The 12,815-nt window shown below is 36.8% G+C and overlaps 1 protein-coding gene across 2 annotated transcripts in view; it reads right to left on the bottom strand.

Annotated features, from left to right (window-relative positions):
* The window catches only part of ASZ1 (ankyrin repeat, SAM and basic leucine zipper domain containing 1), a gene marked incomplete at both ends in the record, with an annotated part of 79,664 nt that extends 67,276 nt beyond the window's left edge, over nucleotides 1-12,388 (bottom strand). For both annotated transcript variants that reach the window (XM_082661989.1, XM_082661990.1), the window contains 4 exons: nucleotides 5,635-5,746; nucleotides 7,775-7,897; nucleotides 11,799-11,898; nucleotides 12,284-12,388. In XM_082661989.1, coding sequence (XP_082518115.1) covers nucleotides 5,635-5,746; nucleotides 7,775-7,897; nucleotides 11,799-11,898; nucleotides 12,284-12,388 — 440 coding nt within the window. The remainder of the gene's footprint in view (nucleotides 1-5,634; nucleotides 5,747-7,774; nucleotides 7,898-11,798; nucleotides 11,899-12,283) is intronic.
* Between the last annotated feature and the right edge of the window lie 427 nt (nucleotides 12,389-12,815).

The raw sequence follows: 12,815 nt of genomic DNA, 5'->3' as shown, positions 1-12,815 counted from the left end.
GAATGGATTAAATGCTCCAACCAAAGGACACAGGCTGGCTGAATGGATACAAAAACAAGACCCATATATATGCTGTCTACAAGAGACCCACTTCAAACCTAGGGACACATACAGACTGAAAGTGAGGGGATGGAAAATGATATTCCACACAAATGGAAATCAAAAGAAAGCTGGAGTAGCAATACTCATATCAGATAAAATAGACTTTAAAATAAAGAATGTTACAAGAGACAAGGAAGGACACCACATAATGATCAAGGGATCACGCCAAGAAGAAGATATAACAATTGTAAATATTTATGCACCCAACATAGGAGCACCTCAATACATAACGCAACTACTAACAGCTATAAAAGAGGAAGTCAACAATAACACAATAATAATAGGGGACTTTAATACCTCACTTACAGCAATGGACAGATCATCCAAAATGAAAATAAATAAGGAAACAGAAGTTTTAAATGACACAATAGACCAGATAGATGTAATTGATATTTATAGGACATTCCATCCAAAACAGTAGATTACACTTTCTTCTCAAGTGCACATGGAACATTCTCCAGGATAGATCACATCTTGGGTCACAAATCAAGCCTCAGTAAATTTAAGAAAATTGAAATCATATCAAGCATCGTCTCTGACCACAACGCTATGAGATCAGAAATGAATTACAGGGAAAAAAACGTAAAAAACACAAACACATGGAGGCTAAACAATACGTTACTAAATAACCAAGAGATGACTGAAGAAATCAAAGAGGAAATTAAAAAATACCGAGAGACAAATGACAATGAAAACACAATCTTCCAAAACCTATGGGATGCAGCAAAAGCAGTTCTAAGAGGGAAGTTTATAGCTATACAAGCCTACCTCAAGAAACAAGAAAAATCTCAAATAAACTATCTAAACTTACACCTAAAGGAACTAGAAAAAGAACAACAAACAAAACCCAAAGTTAGTAGAAGGAAAGAAATCATAAAGATCAGAGCAGAAATAAATGAAATAGAACCAAAGAAAACAACAGCAAAGATCAATAAAACTAAACGCTGGTTCTTTGAGAAGATAAACAAAATTGGCAAACAATTACCCAGAATCATCAAGAAAAAGAGGGAGAGGACTCAAATCAATAAAATTAGAAATGAAAAAGGAGAAGTTACAACAGACACCGCAGAAACACAAAGCATCCTAAGAGACTACTACAAGCAACTCTACGCCAATAAAATGAACAAGCTGGAAGAAATGGACAAATTCTTAGAAAGGTATAACCTTCCAAGACTGAACCAGGGAGATATAGAAAATACGAACAGACCATTCACAAGTAATTAAATTGAAACTGTGATTAAAAATCTTCCAACAAACAAAAGTCCAGGACCAGACGGCTTCACAGGTGAATTCTATCAAACATTTAGAGAAGAGCTAACACCCATCCTTCTCAGACTCTTTCAAAAAATTGCAGAGGAAGGAACACTCCCAAACTCATTCTATGAGGCCACCATCACCCTGACACCAAAAGCAGACAAAGATACTACAAAAAAAGGAAATTACAGACCAATATCACTGATGAATATAGATGCAAAACTCTTCAGCAAAATACTAGCAAACAGGATCCAAAAACACATTAAAATGATCATACACCATGATCAAGTGGGATTTATCCCAGGGATGCAAGCATTCTTCAATATACGCAAATCAATCAATGTGATACACCATATTAACAAACTGAAAAATAAAAACCATATGATCATCTCAGTAGATGCAGAAAAAGCTTTTGACAAAATTCAACACCCATTTATGATAAAAACTCTCCAGAAAGTGGGCATAGAGGGAACCTACCTCAAAATAATAAAGGCCATATAAGACAAACCCACAGCAAACATCATTCTCAATGGTGAAAAACTGAAAGCATTTCCTCTGAGATCAGGAACAAGATAAGGATATCCACTCTCACCACTATTATTCAACATAGTTTTGGAAGTCCTAGCCACGGCAATCAGAGAAGAAAAGAAATAAAAGGAATACAAATAGGAAAAGAAGAGGTAAAACTGTCACTGTTTGCAGATGACATGATACTATACATAGAGAATCCTAACGATGCCATCAGAAAAGTACTAGAGCTAATCAATCAATTTGGAAATGTTGCAGGATACAAAATTAATGCACAGAAATCTCTTCCATTCCTATACACTAATGATGAAAAATCTGAAAGAGAAATTAAGGAAACACTCCCATTTACCACTGCAACAAAAAGAATAAAATACCTAGGAATAAACCTACCTAGGGAGACAAAAAGCCTGTATGCAGAAAACTATAAGACACTGATGAAAGAAATTAAAGATGATACAAACAGATGGAGAGATATACCATGTTCTTGGATTGGAAGAAACAATATTGTGAAAATGACTATACTACCCAAAGCAATCTACAGATTCAATGCAATCCCTATCAAAAATCAAATGGCATTTTTTATGGAACTAGAACAAAAAATCTTAAAATTTTTACGGAGACACAAAAGACCCCAAATAGCCAAAGCAGTCTTGAGGGAAAAAAACGGAGCTGGAGGAATCAGAGTCGCTCACTTCAGACTATACTACAAAGCTACAGTAATCAAGACAATATGGTACTGGCACAAAAACAGAAGCATAGATCAATGGAACAAGATAGAAAGCCCAGAGATAAACACACGCACCTATGGTCAACTAATCTATGACAAAGGAAGCAAGGATATACAATGGAGAAAATAGAGTCTCTTCAATAAATGGTGCTGGGAAGACTAGACAGCTACATGTAAAAGAATGAATTTAGAACACTCTCTAACACCATAAACAAAAATAAACTCAAAATGGAATCGAGACCTAAATGTAAGACGGAACACTATAAAACTTTTAGAGGAAAACATAGGAAGAACACTCTTTGGCATAAATCACAGCAAGATCTTTTTTGATCCACCTCCTAGAGTAATGGAAATAAAAACAAAAATAAACAAATGGGACCTAATGAAACTTCAAAGCTTTTGCAAAGCAAAGCAAACCATAAACAAGATGAAAAGACAACCCTCAGAATGGGAGAAAACAGTTGCAAATGAATCAACGGACAAAGGATTAATCTCCAAAATATATAAACAGCTCATGCAACTCAACATTAAAGAAACAAACAACCCAATCCAAAAATGGTCAGAAGACCTAGATAGACATTTCTCCAAAGAAGACATACAGATGGCCAAGAAGCACATGAAAAGCTGCTCACCATCACTAATTATTAAAGAAATGCAAATCAAAACTACAATGGGGTATCACCTTGCACCAGTTAGAATGGGCATCATCAGAAAATCTGCAAACAACAGATGCTGGAGAGGGTGTGGAGAAAAGGGAACCCTCTTGCAGCACTGGTGGGAATGTAAATTGATACAGCCACTATGGAGAACAGTATGGAGGTTCCTTAAAAATCTAAAATTAGAATTACCATATGACCCAGCAATCCCACTCTGGGGCATATACCCAAAGAAAACCATAATTCAAAAAGACACATGCACCCCAATGTTCATTGCAGCACTATTTACAATAGCCAGGTCATGGAAGCAACCTAAATGCCCATCGACACACGAATGGATAAAGAAGATGTGGTATATATATACAATGGAATATTACTCAGCCATAAAAAGGAACGAAATTGAGTCATTTGTTGAGACGTGGATGGATCTAGAGACTGTCATACAGAGTGAAGTAAGTAAGAAAGAGAAAGACAAATATCATACATTAATGCATGTATGTGGAACCTAGAAAAATGGTACAGATGAACCGGTTTGCAGGGCAGAAGTTGAGACACAGACATACAGAACAAACGTATGGACACGAAGGGGGGAAAGCCACGGTGGGGTGGGCATGGTGGTGTGCTGAATTGGGCCATTGGGATTGACATGTATACACTGATGTGTATAAAATTGATGACTAATAAGAACCTGCAGTATGAAAAAATAAATAAAATTCAACAATAAAAAAAATTACAGCACCTGTTGAAGTTTACTTCAGTAAGGTATCCTGGAGTTCCTAATTTCAAGGTATAATCAGATTCAAAAGGTATACCTAACTAGGGATTATATTGTAAATGAGAGAATAAAAGTTCCTGTGAATTGATTTGCTAAGAATTCGCAGGTAGTTTCTTTCCCAGTTCCTTTTAAATCTTAATTTGTTAAATACTGATTATCCACTCCATAAGCTTTGACTTTTCTCACACTGGATTTTTCAAGCTTGGCACTTTTGACATTTTGGGATGGGCAATTCTTTGTTTTGAGGGGCTGTCCTACACATTGTAGGATGTTTAGTAGCATCCCTGGCCTCTATCCATAAGATGCCAGCAGTGTCTCCCAGATGTGACAATCAAAAATGTCTCCAGGGACTTCCCTGGTGGAACCATGGTTAAGAATCCACCTGCCAATGCAGGGGTCACGGTTCGAGCCCTGGGCTGGGAAGATGCCACGGAGCAGCTAAGCCCCTGTGCCACAGCTACTGAGCCTGCGCTCTAGAGCCCGCGTGCTGGAACTGCTGAGCCTGCGTGCTGCAACTACTGAAGCCCATGTGTGTAGAGCCCATGCTCTGCAACAAGAGAAGCCACCACAATGAGAAGCCTGTGCCCCCCCACGAAGAGTAGCCCCAATTTGCCACAACTACAGAAAGCCTGCGTGCAGCAACGAAGACCCAATGCAGCCAAAAAAAAAAAAAAAAGTCTCCAGGCTTTGCCAAAAACCCACTGGAGGACCAAATAGACCTTGCTTGAACCACTCTACTAAATCAAAATCTCTGCCTCAGAAAAGATCTGGGAATTATCTACAGCTGTACAGTACCTTCCAAAGCTGCTATACAGGTCACAGAAACTAAGCTAAATTAGAAAATAACTTCCAGAGTAAAGCCTAGTTACTTCTATATATCAGGCATTATAATTCTATTCACACTAGACATTTTCTATTGGATGGGCTACTTCCCTCTTGCTTCATTGTGAAGATTAAATAAAACAGAAAGAGCTTTAATAGGAAGTTGGAGCCAGACAAGAAGGAAGTCAGTGATAGAAATTTGAAATAATATGATTCATTTTTTTTTTATTATTGACATTTTAACAGATGCAAGATACGTTCACTGCTTATCTTCTATGCATCTAGGCACTATTACATATATAATATAGTTAACTGGAAAAGTCTTGGGAAAATGGAAACATTTTGATATATTATTTTGGAATTCATAGTATCTGTGTAAATTGTTTAGTGGGTCTGTGCTGTATAGAGAGAATACTAAGAGGCTTTACTATTATAGCTCAATTATCATATTCTTTTGAGTGTGTAATTCAAAGGAAAATGATACAGTTTATTGTTGTACTTTCCCTCTCATTCAACTTCTTAGGACATTCCTCTAAATATTAAAAATTGAAAGACTACTTTAATGACATGCCCTTCCTTTGATATTCTTGTACAATTGGAACCATGACCTTATGACTTATTTTCATTCATCAGCTATATGGCCAAGTAAACACACACTGCTCATGATGTTTAAAAAATCATGCTGTCAAGTGTTTAACATAATCAAACAAAAGGCTGATAATCAAAGAAAAGTATCTTCATCATTTTTGAACAAATGGTAAGGTTCTTACCTACAAGCAACATTTGGATCAGCATTTCTTGAAAGTAGTAGCTCTACACACTTCAAGATCTGTTCCTCTGAGCCATGAGCAGAACATGCAGTTATCAAAATAGTTTGCTTATCTATAGTGAAAGGAAAGGTGAGGAAAACCCCACACACATCAGAAAGTGTATCTAATTAACTTCTTTTATCATTCAAAAGATTCTAAATATTTATTGCATTCTTAAAATTCTATAACCTATTTCCAAATCTCTTGTTCTTAGCGGATAACTTTGTATTCCTTCACCAAAAAATGAGCTCAGGGATGAACTATCAATTTCCAAAGTATATCTACAATTCATTTACTAATTTCCTTTCCCTATTCTCATTTCTTCAAGAGAATAGGAAAGTGGTTCAGAGCATGAGCTCTGTGCAGATTTACTGCCTGGAGTTGAATAGTTTTTGGTTGATTAAAGTATGCCTTGAACACATGGTTAAAAAACAATGATTGATATTCTCTGATTTCACTTCTTTAGTTCTCACTCATTTGACCACTCACTGAAATCTGGCTTACGCCCAAACCATCCTACTGAAGATGTCCTAACTGCTACATGTATTGGTTTCTTTTTAGTCCTTTTCTACTTGATCTCTCTTAGCCCATCCCATTTCCTAAAACTCTTCTTCCCTTGGCTTCTATGGCATCAGTGGAGATCAGGGTAAATTAAAAACCCAAACAAAACAAAAAACAATTCTCAAGTAAGAATTGGGGAATTAAAAATAGGTCATGCCAGCCATGGTTTACATTTGTGGTTCAATATGACCAAATATAGAAATATAGATTCTGGTCCCAGTTCTGTCACTGATAAACTGTGATTCCAGTGATATCTTAGTAGACCTAACTTACATATAAGAAGCTAAAGCCTGCCCTCCACCTGAGGGGGTCTGTGGGATACATAAAATAATTTATGTGAACATGCTGGGCAAAATATAAAGTGTTTTATAACTGAAAGGTATTCCTCTTATTACAAGAAGCAGAAAAAGAAAACTATTAATCAGTTTTTTGAGCACAACATTTTATACACTTTCAAAAATCTCATTTCTAAGTATAGCTTTCATTGGGAGATTGTTTTTTTTTTCTTTTTAGGCCACGCCATGTGGCATGTGGGATCTTAGTTCCCCAACCAGGGATCGAACCTGTGCCCCCTGCATTGGGAGAGCAGTCTTAACCACTGGACCACCAGGGAAGTCCCTGGGTGATATTTTTCTTTTTTTCCGCTGGGTGATATTTTTAAATGACATAATAAGAAAAACCTACCACAGCAGCAGATTAAACATAAAATTGTCAATAAGACAAGAATTTATATAAAATATATAAATGAGAAAAAAACAGAAATGATTTTACAAATATCTAATGTAGTACAAAATTAATATGAAAATTAATTCTAAAATGAAACCTATACCTGAATTACGAAATGAATTGTCTATTGGGAACCTGTAGAAAATAATCAGTAATTCAATATAATAATTAAATAGCATTTGCACATATACTCTTATTCTTCAAAAGCAATCAAAGCACTACTGACAAAGACAGAAACAAATGGATTTAATAAATTATCTTTGAAACAACTTTACGTGATATAATTCAGAGTTGAGCTGTAAATTCCAAAGACTGATTTTCAAGCAATTTTCCACTAAATTATCAGCTTTTCAGTGTTTTCTTTCAATGCATTTTACCTTAAAAATAACCAAAACTCTCTAGCATAGAAGTTAAAGGTATATAGTAAGAACACAACCATTTATAACGATAATATAAATGGAATCTACCTCTTTGAATAGAAGGTTTTTCAAAATATCTATGGTTTCTAATTTGTTTTTTATGTTGTTTATATAATATAACTAATAGGAAGATTTTTTAAAAAAACTAATGTTTTTCACTTTGCTTATTAGCTGCTTGGGAATCAAGAAAATCACAGTAAAAATAATCAGTTAAGTTACGTCAAATATCTTAACCTTATTACAATTGTTTTCAAGAGCAAAGGTTTAAAGTGAATATATGAAAACAGAGCATGGAAAGTATATATCACCACCCCCAAACAGAATATAATTAGGCTTCTAAACAGAGAAATATACAAAGTACATTTTCACATATTTAAATATTTAAAACATCTTACCCTTATCAAAGCTTGCATTAGCACCTCTGTCCAACAGAACCTGAAGCAGCGCTACATTGGAAACACTGGCAGCATACATAAGGGGAGTCCACCCATAGCGAAAGCTGAACTCTACACTGATGCCTGTCAATATAAAGACAAGGTTTTAAAACCTCCCCCACCAAAAAAAAAAATCACTGTCACCTTAATATGTTTAAAGTACTTCACATAGTGACATACACTGTGTACTTTATAATGGAAGGGAATTTCTTGGTAATAATGGCTTCAGAAAAATAGAAAATTATATATGAACTTTGATAAAAAAGCTAACTTCAGTTTCACTATAGTTCACTTCAGTTTCACTATTTTCCAAGAGACTGAATCTGTCAAATGTTTTTTCATATAATATATATTTATATTAGAACAGGTTTTTACATGCTTCCTTTTTCTCTCTAGGGCAGTTGGGAAAAGTTTCACAGATAAAAAATGTCTTTTTAGTTAGAATATTATCATACATCTCTATGGTGGCAAACATATTAACAAATATTGTGTAAACAAATATATTCCTTATTAAAACTCCTTTACCCTCCTTCCCAACGCAAAATTTAACCATGGGTTACTGGCCAAACATAAGGTTAAAAAGGTAGGTTAGGGTTAAGAAATGTAGACTATACTTTGTGATCCAGGGATTTACATCATTATACTCGTATTATAAAGAAAATGTAGGTACCACTGCTGAGAGTGGGATAGGAGGCAGGGAGAACTGGTTATGAGGCTGGAAGTCCATGCAAAAGTCAGAGCAAGGGCAGCAGAGAAAAAGAAGAGGAAATACAAAAGGACATTTCAAAGGCAGGGTTATTGGAATTTAAAATTACTTTGAGGAACAGGAGTGTTGGAAAAGAACAAATAGAAAATAACTATCAAGTTCTGCTTTGGACAAATGAACGAAACAGTGAGCTAGAATAAGGAGAGGCACAGAAGAGATATCAGGCCTGAGGAGCAGGATGAAGTTTTAAATAGCCACCATCCAGAATGAGACAGGAAGGGATGGATAGTAACTGTTAAGAAACGATGAGAGCCAGCTGACCTTAAAATCCTCAAACAAATCATTAATGGTACAAATCCCCGAAGTCATCTGATTTTCCCCGATAGCACTGATTAGTTTAGTCACATAAAAAAGAAAAAAAAATGGTTGAACTAATCTACATTTGGATCTAAGACTGGGGAGGAGCATAGAAGGTACGATACAAGGACAAGATTATAAAAAGGCAGTGAACATAACCCATTACATTTATGTAAAGCCTTTGCTATAAAGAGATCAAGATGTAAGCGGCAAACTCTCTCTTCAACCTAAGAAATATCTGCTAATCTTAAGAAAAGAAAAAAAAAAAAGAACGTTTTTCTGTTTCAAAGAAGGAAAACTTCTATGTCAAAACCACTGAATATAGGCTTCCTTACATATACCTTACAATTTACAGGTTGTAGTCTCTGGCTCTAAAGTGTTCCATCTGCAAAGATGAAGGTCATATCACTGAAGGAATGGAAACTTGTTAGGGAGAACTCACTTTTTTTCTGTAGGAACACTAAGTTACTGAAAGACTATATTTGTCAAATTCCCAATTGTCTAACTTTAATTGATATAAGGTGCATGATAATTCCTAGGAGAAAACAACAGAAAACTGTCTTAGTGTATATATATATATATATATATAGATATAGATATAGATATAGATATAGATATATATATAGATATATACTGCTGACCCAACTTGTCTTCTCTAACAAATTTTCCTCTTTAAATTGCTGCAACTGAAAGCATATGAATGAGATCAGAGAAAAGATCATTTTGTTTTCTCATTATTCTTTCCTTATTGACCTTACTGCTCAAAACTGTGACAGCAAAAGTAAAAAGGAAAAGATGTGAAGATAAGGCTAAGCAAATATGGCATTTTAGTATAAAAATTCTTAATAATCATCACCTCTAAGCTCAAAAAAGTAAATTATTAAGCACATATTATGTTCTAAGCATACTGCAAAAAAGATAAGTTTAAAAGGATTGACACAATATATTTTTATAGCTCAACGACATTCAAAATAACACTAAATTGTTTGGGGGTATATACATATAGTAAAAGTATAAAGACGTACATAGGAATAATAAATACCAACTATAGGAGAGTGGTAATCTCCAGGGGGAAAAAGATAAGTCGCCATACATTTTTGAATGTCTAAAATATTTAATAATTTAAAGAGAACTGAAAATGTTAGTGCATAGCAGAAGAACAAAAACCAAAGACTGCTAAAAATGGCTGACTCAAAAGGAGGTTTCATATTTTTATTAAACTTCCAACTGGTGCAGGAATACGTATGGCTTTGAAAGGCAAAAAAGTAAAAATATTTTTTAAAGTGTTAAATAATGACATCTGGAAGGAAATCAGGAAATACTAAAACAAGAGTTACGTGTGAAAATGAGACTTCAGAGGTAATACGGGTGAAAGTGGGGACAAAGGTGTTTCTCTACTTATACCTATTTGTTATTGTTTTTTTAAAAGGAAGTTAAAATTTTTTTGTAATTAAAGACAAATTTTAAAAGGCTGACGAAACACTTTACCAGTAGGCTCTTTTCAATGCTTTCAAGAGCCTCCAACACTTCAGTGCACCTAGTCCCACTACTCCCAAGGCAAACTCACTTTTCTAAAACAAATTTCTGCCTATTCCATCCCATCCAACACTATGCACACTCCTGCACGTGTTCATATCCTAGTATTAGGCCTCTTTCAATTATTCCAATTTTATTCAATTTAATTTTTTAATTACAAATTCAAGTTCCATTGTCCACAAAGTCACATGATCCTTCTTACTTGTTACAACGGCTAATATTTATATAATGCCTATATGTTCTAAGACCCGTATATAGTCTCTCATTTTAATCCCCCCCCCAAAAAAAACCCTTTGATACAATGCATCCCGGTTTTTAAAAGGGGGTAATTGAAGTTTAGGAAGTTTCCTAAATTGGTCAAGATTACAGAGCCATCAAGTGGCAGGGCTAATAATCAAACCCAGAACTGTACTGTTTCCAAAATGATTTACTTTCCACTAAACCATGCATCTCTAGCATAGAAGAAAAACATTTTGCTATATACAATTTTGTATGTGAATGTTTTGCATTTACAGGTAGACAGTAGATGCTTGTTACTCCTTTGATAATTTCAGTCATTATCAACAACTCACACTTCCATGTCAAGGTAATTTTAAAAAATAATATTTAATTTAATACACAGAAAAATGTCATGGGACCCAAGACAGAATTATAATGTTTTTATAAAGAAATAGATGCTCTGGGAGTTCAAATGACTTTCCCAAGGAAGCACACTGAGTAGGTGATAGGCTGGAAGAGGTATCCAGATAGATTCCTGCTTCATTCTCATTCACACACTGACACAACCAACACAGGCAAAGAACATAACTAAAATGTACATAACTAGAAACAATTCTTGAGAAACACATAATAATAATTATAGACAAGTAAATGCTGAGCAAAGTAAGTAAGGATTATCAAAGTGGGGTAGGATTAGTCAGACTAGACCTTTTGAAGGAGGTGGAAGAACTGATGGACGGTGTCAGTGTGGCATTCCAAATTTGTGTTAGAGGAAGAAAATAAGGCAGAGAGAACTGAGTCAAGTAAGACATGTAGGACACTTGAGATACTAACATTCACTGTGCTTCCATTAGAAAAACAACTCAAACCTTTTAAAATAAGGAACCCTGGGGTTTCCCTGGTGGCGCAGTGGTTGACAGTCCGCCTGCCAATGCAGGGTACACGGGTTCCTGCCCCGGTCCGGGAAGATCCCACATGCCGCAGAGCGGCTGGGCCCGTGAACCATGGCCACTGAGCCTGCGCGTCCGGAGCCTGTGCTCCGCAATGGGAGAGGCCACAACAGTGAGAGGCCCACGTACCGCAAAACAAATAAATAAATAAATAAAATAAGGAACCCTTGTGAACTGAGACAACTGTGTTAGGTTGAAACTGTCCCTTAATTCTCACCAGAATCCAGGAGCTCCTCGACCAATGAAACATCTCCTGTAGTCAAAGCTTTCTTAAATGTTTCATGCTTTTCTTCAATGGCTAACGGTCCTTTTAATTTCTAAAAAAGCAGAAAGTTAAAAAATTTTCCTGTTACACATACTTTCATTTCCACTGCATCGGGAAACAATAATGATCGAGTTTTGGTACATCTTTTTTTGGGGGGTGGGGGTGGGGGGAGGCAACATCCAAAGTTTGTGACTAACTCATAACTAAAATTATCTTTGGGTTATGATGGGTCCAAACCTAAGTAAAGAGCTACATCGACAACCTAAAGAAGCGCATTTGATGGAAAGCACAGTAGGGAAACTGCGAATTGGTTTGGAGTCCAAAAGCCTGTATTTACACTGGAAAAAAAATTAGGGAAACACAGGCGAGGAAGTAAGAGGTTTCATGGCCAGGGAAGACCGATCCAGGTGCGGCCAAGACAAGTCCTCCTTCGCTACCTGAGCTGCCCGGTCAAGATACCCAATCTCCCAGCCGTCATCCTCGCTCTCGCTACTCTCGCCTCCACCGGCCACTACCAGACCGCGCAAGGGGCCTGCAGCCATGGCCGCCGCCCAGGTCCCTAGAAAATCGGCCGCACGCACGCACGTCCGCACGCCCGCCTGCTCCCTCTGCGCCTGCGCACCGGAGCGCGTAAGGCTGCGCGGGAAGGCTGTGCGGGCAAGCGCGACGCGCTAGCGTTGGGGCCTTGGGCCCTCAGGCGCAGGCGCGTGAGCGCGCGCAGCGACCCGGGTTCCTTCCCGCCAGTCGTCAAGCCCTTGGGAGAGGAAAAGTGGTCAGTGTGGCGGCGAGCGGAGCTGACCTCCTGGCCAGTGCTTCCAATTCCTTTCGGGGGTCTTACCCTACATTCTTTTTAGGGTATTTGCTTAATGAAATTCTTGCTCTTTAAGGAATGCCCCACTTGTGGCAGGAGCAGAATGGGGATTTAAATGACGCGTAAGACTAGGCTTTCTCTTCCATTCCCTTTACCTG

This window comes from Grampus griseus, assembly GCF_964374135.1.
Source record: "Grampus griseus genome assembly, chromosome: 9".
NCBI lineage: Eukaryota > Metazoa > Chordata > Mammalia > Artiodactyla > Delphinidae > Grampus > Grampus griseus.
Note: the sequence above shows the minus strand (reverse complement) of the source record. Positions and strands in the feature narration are given on the sequence as shown.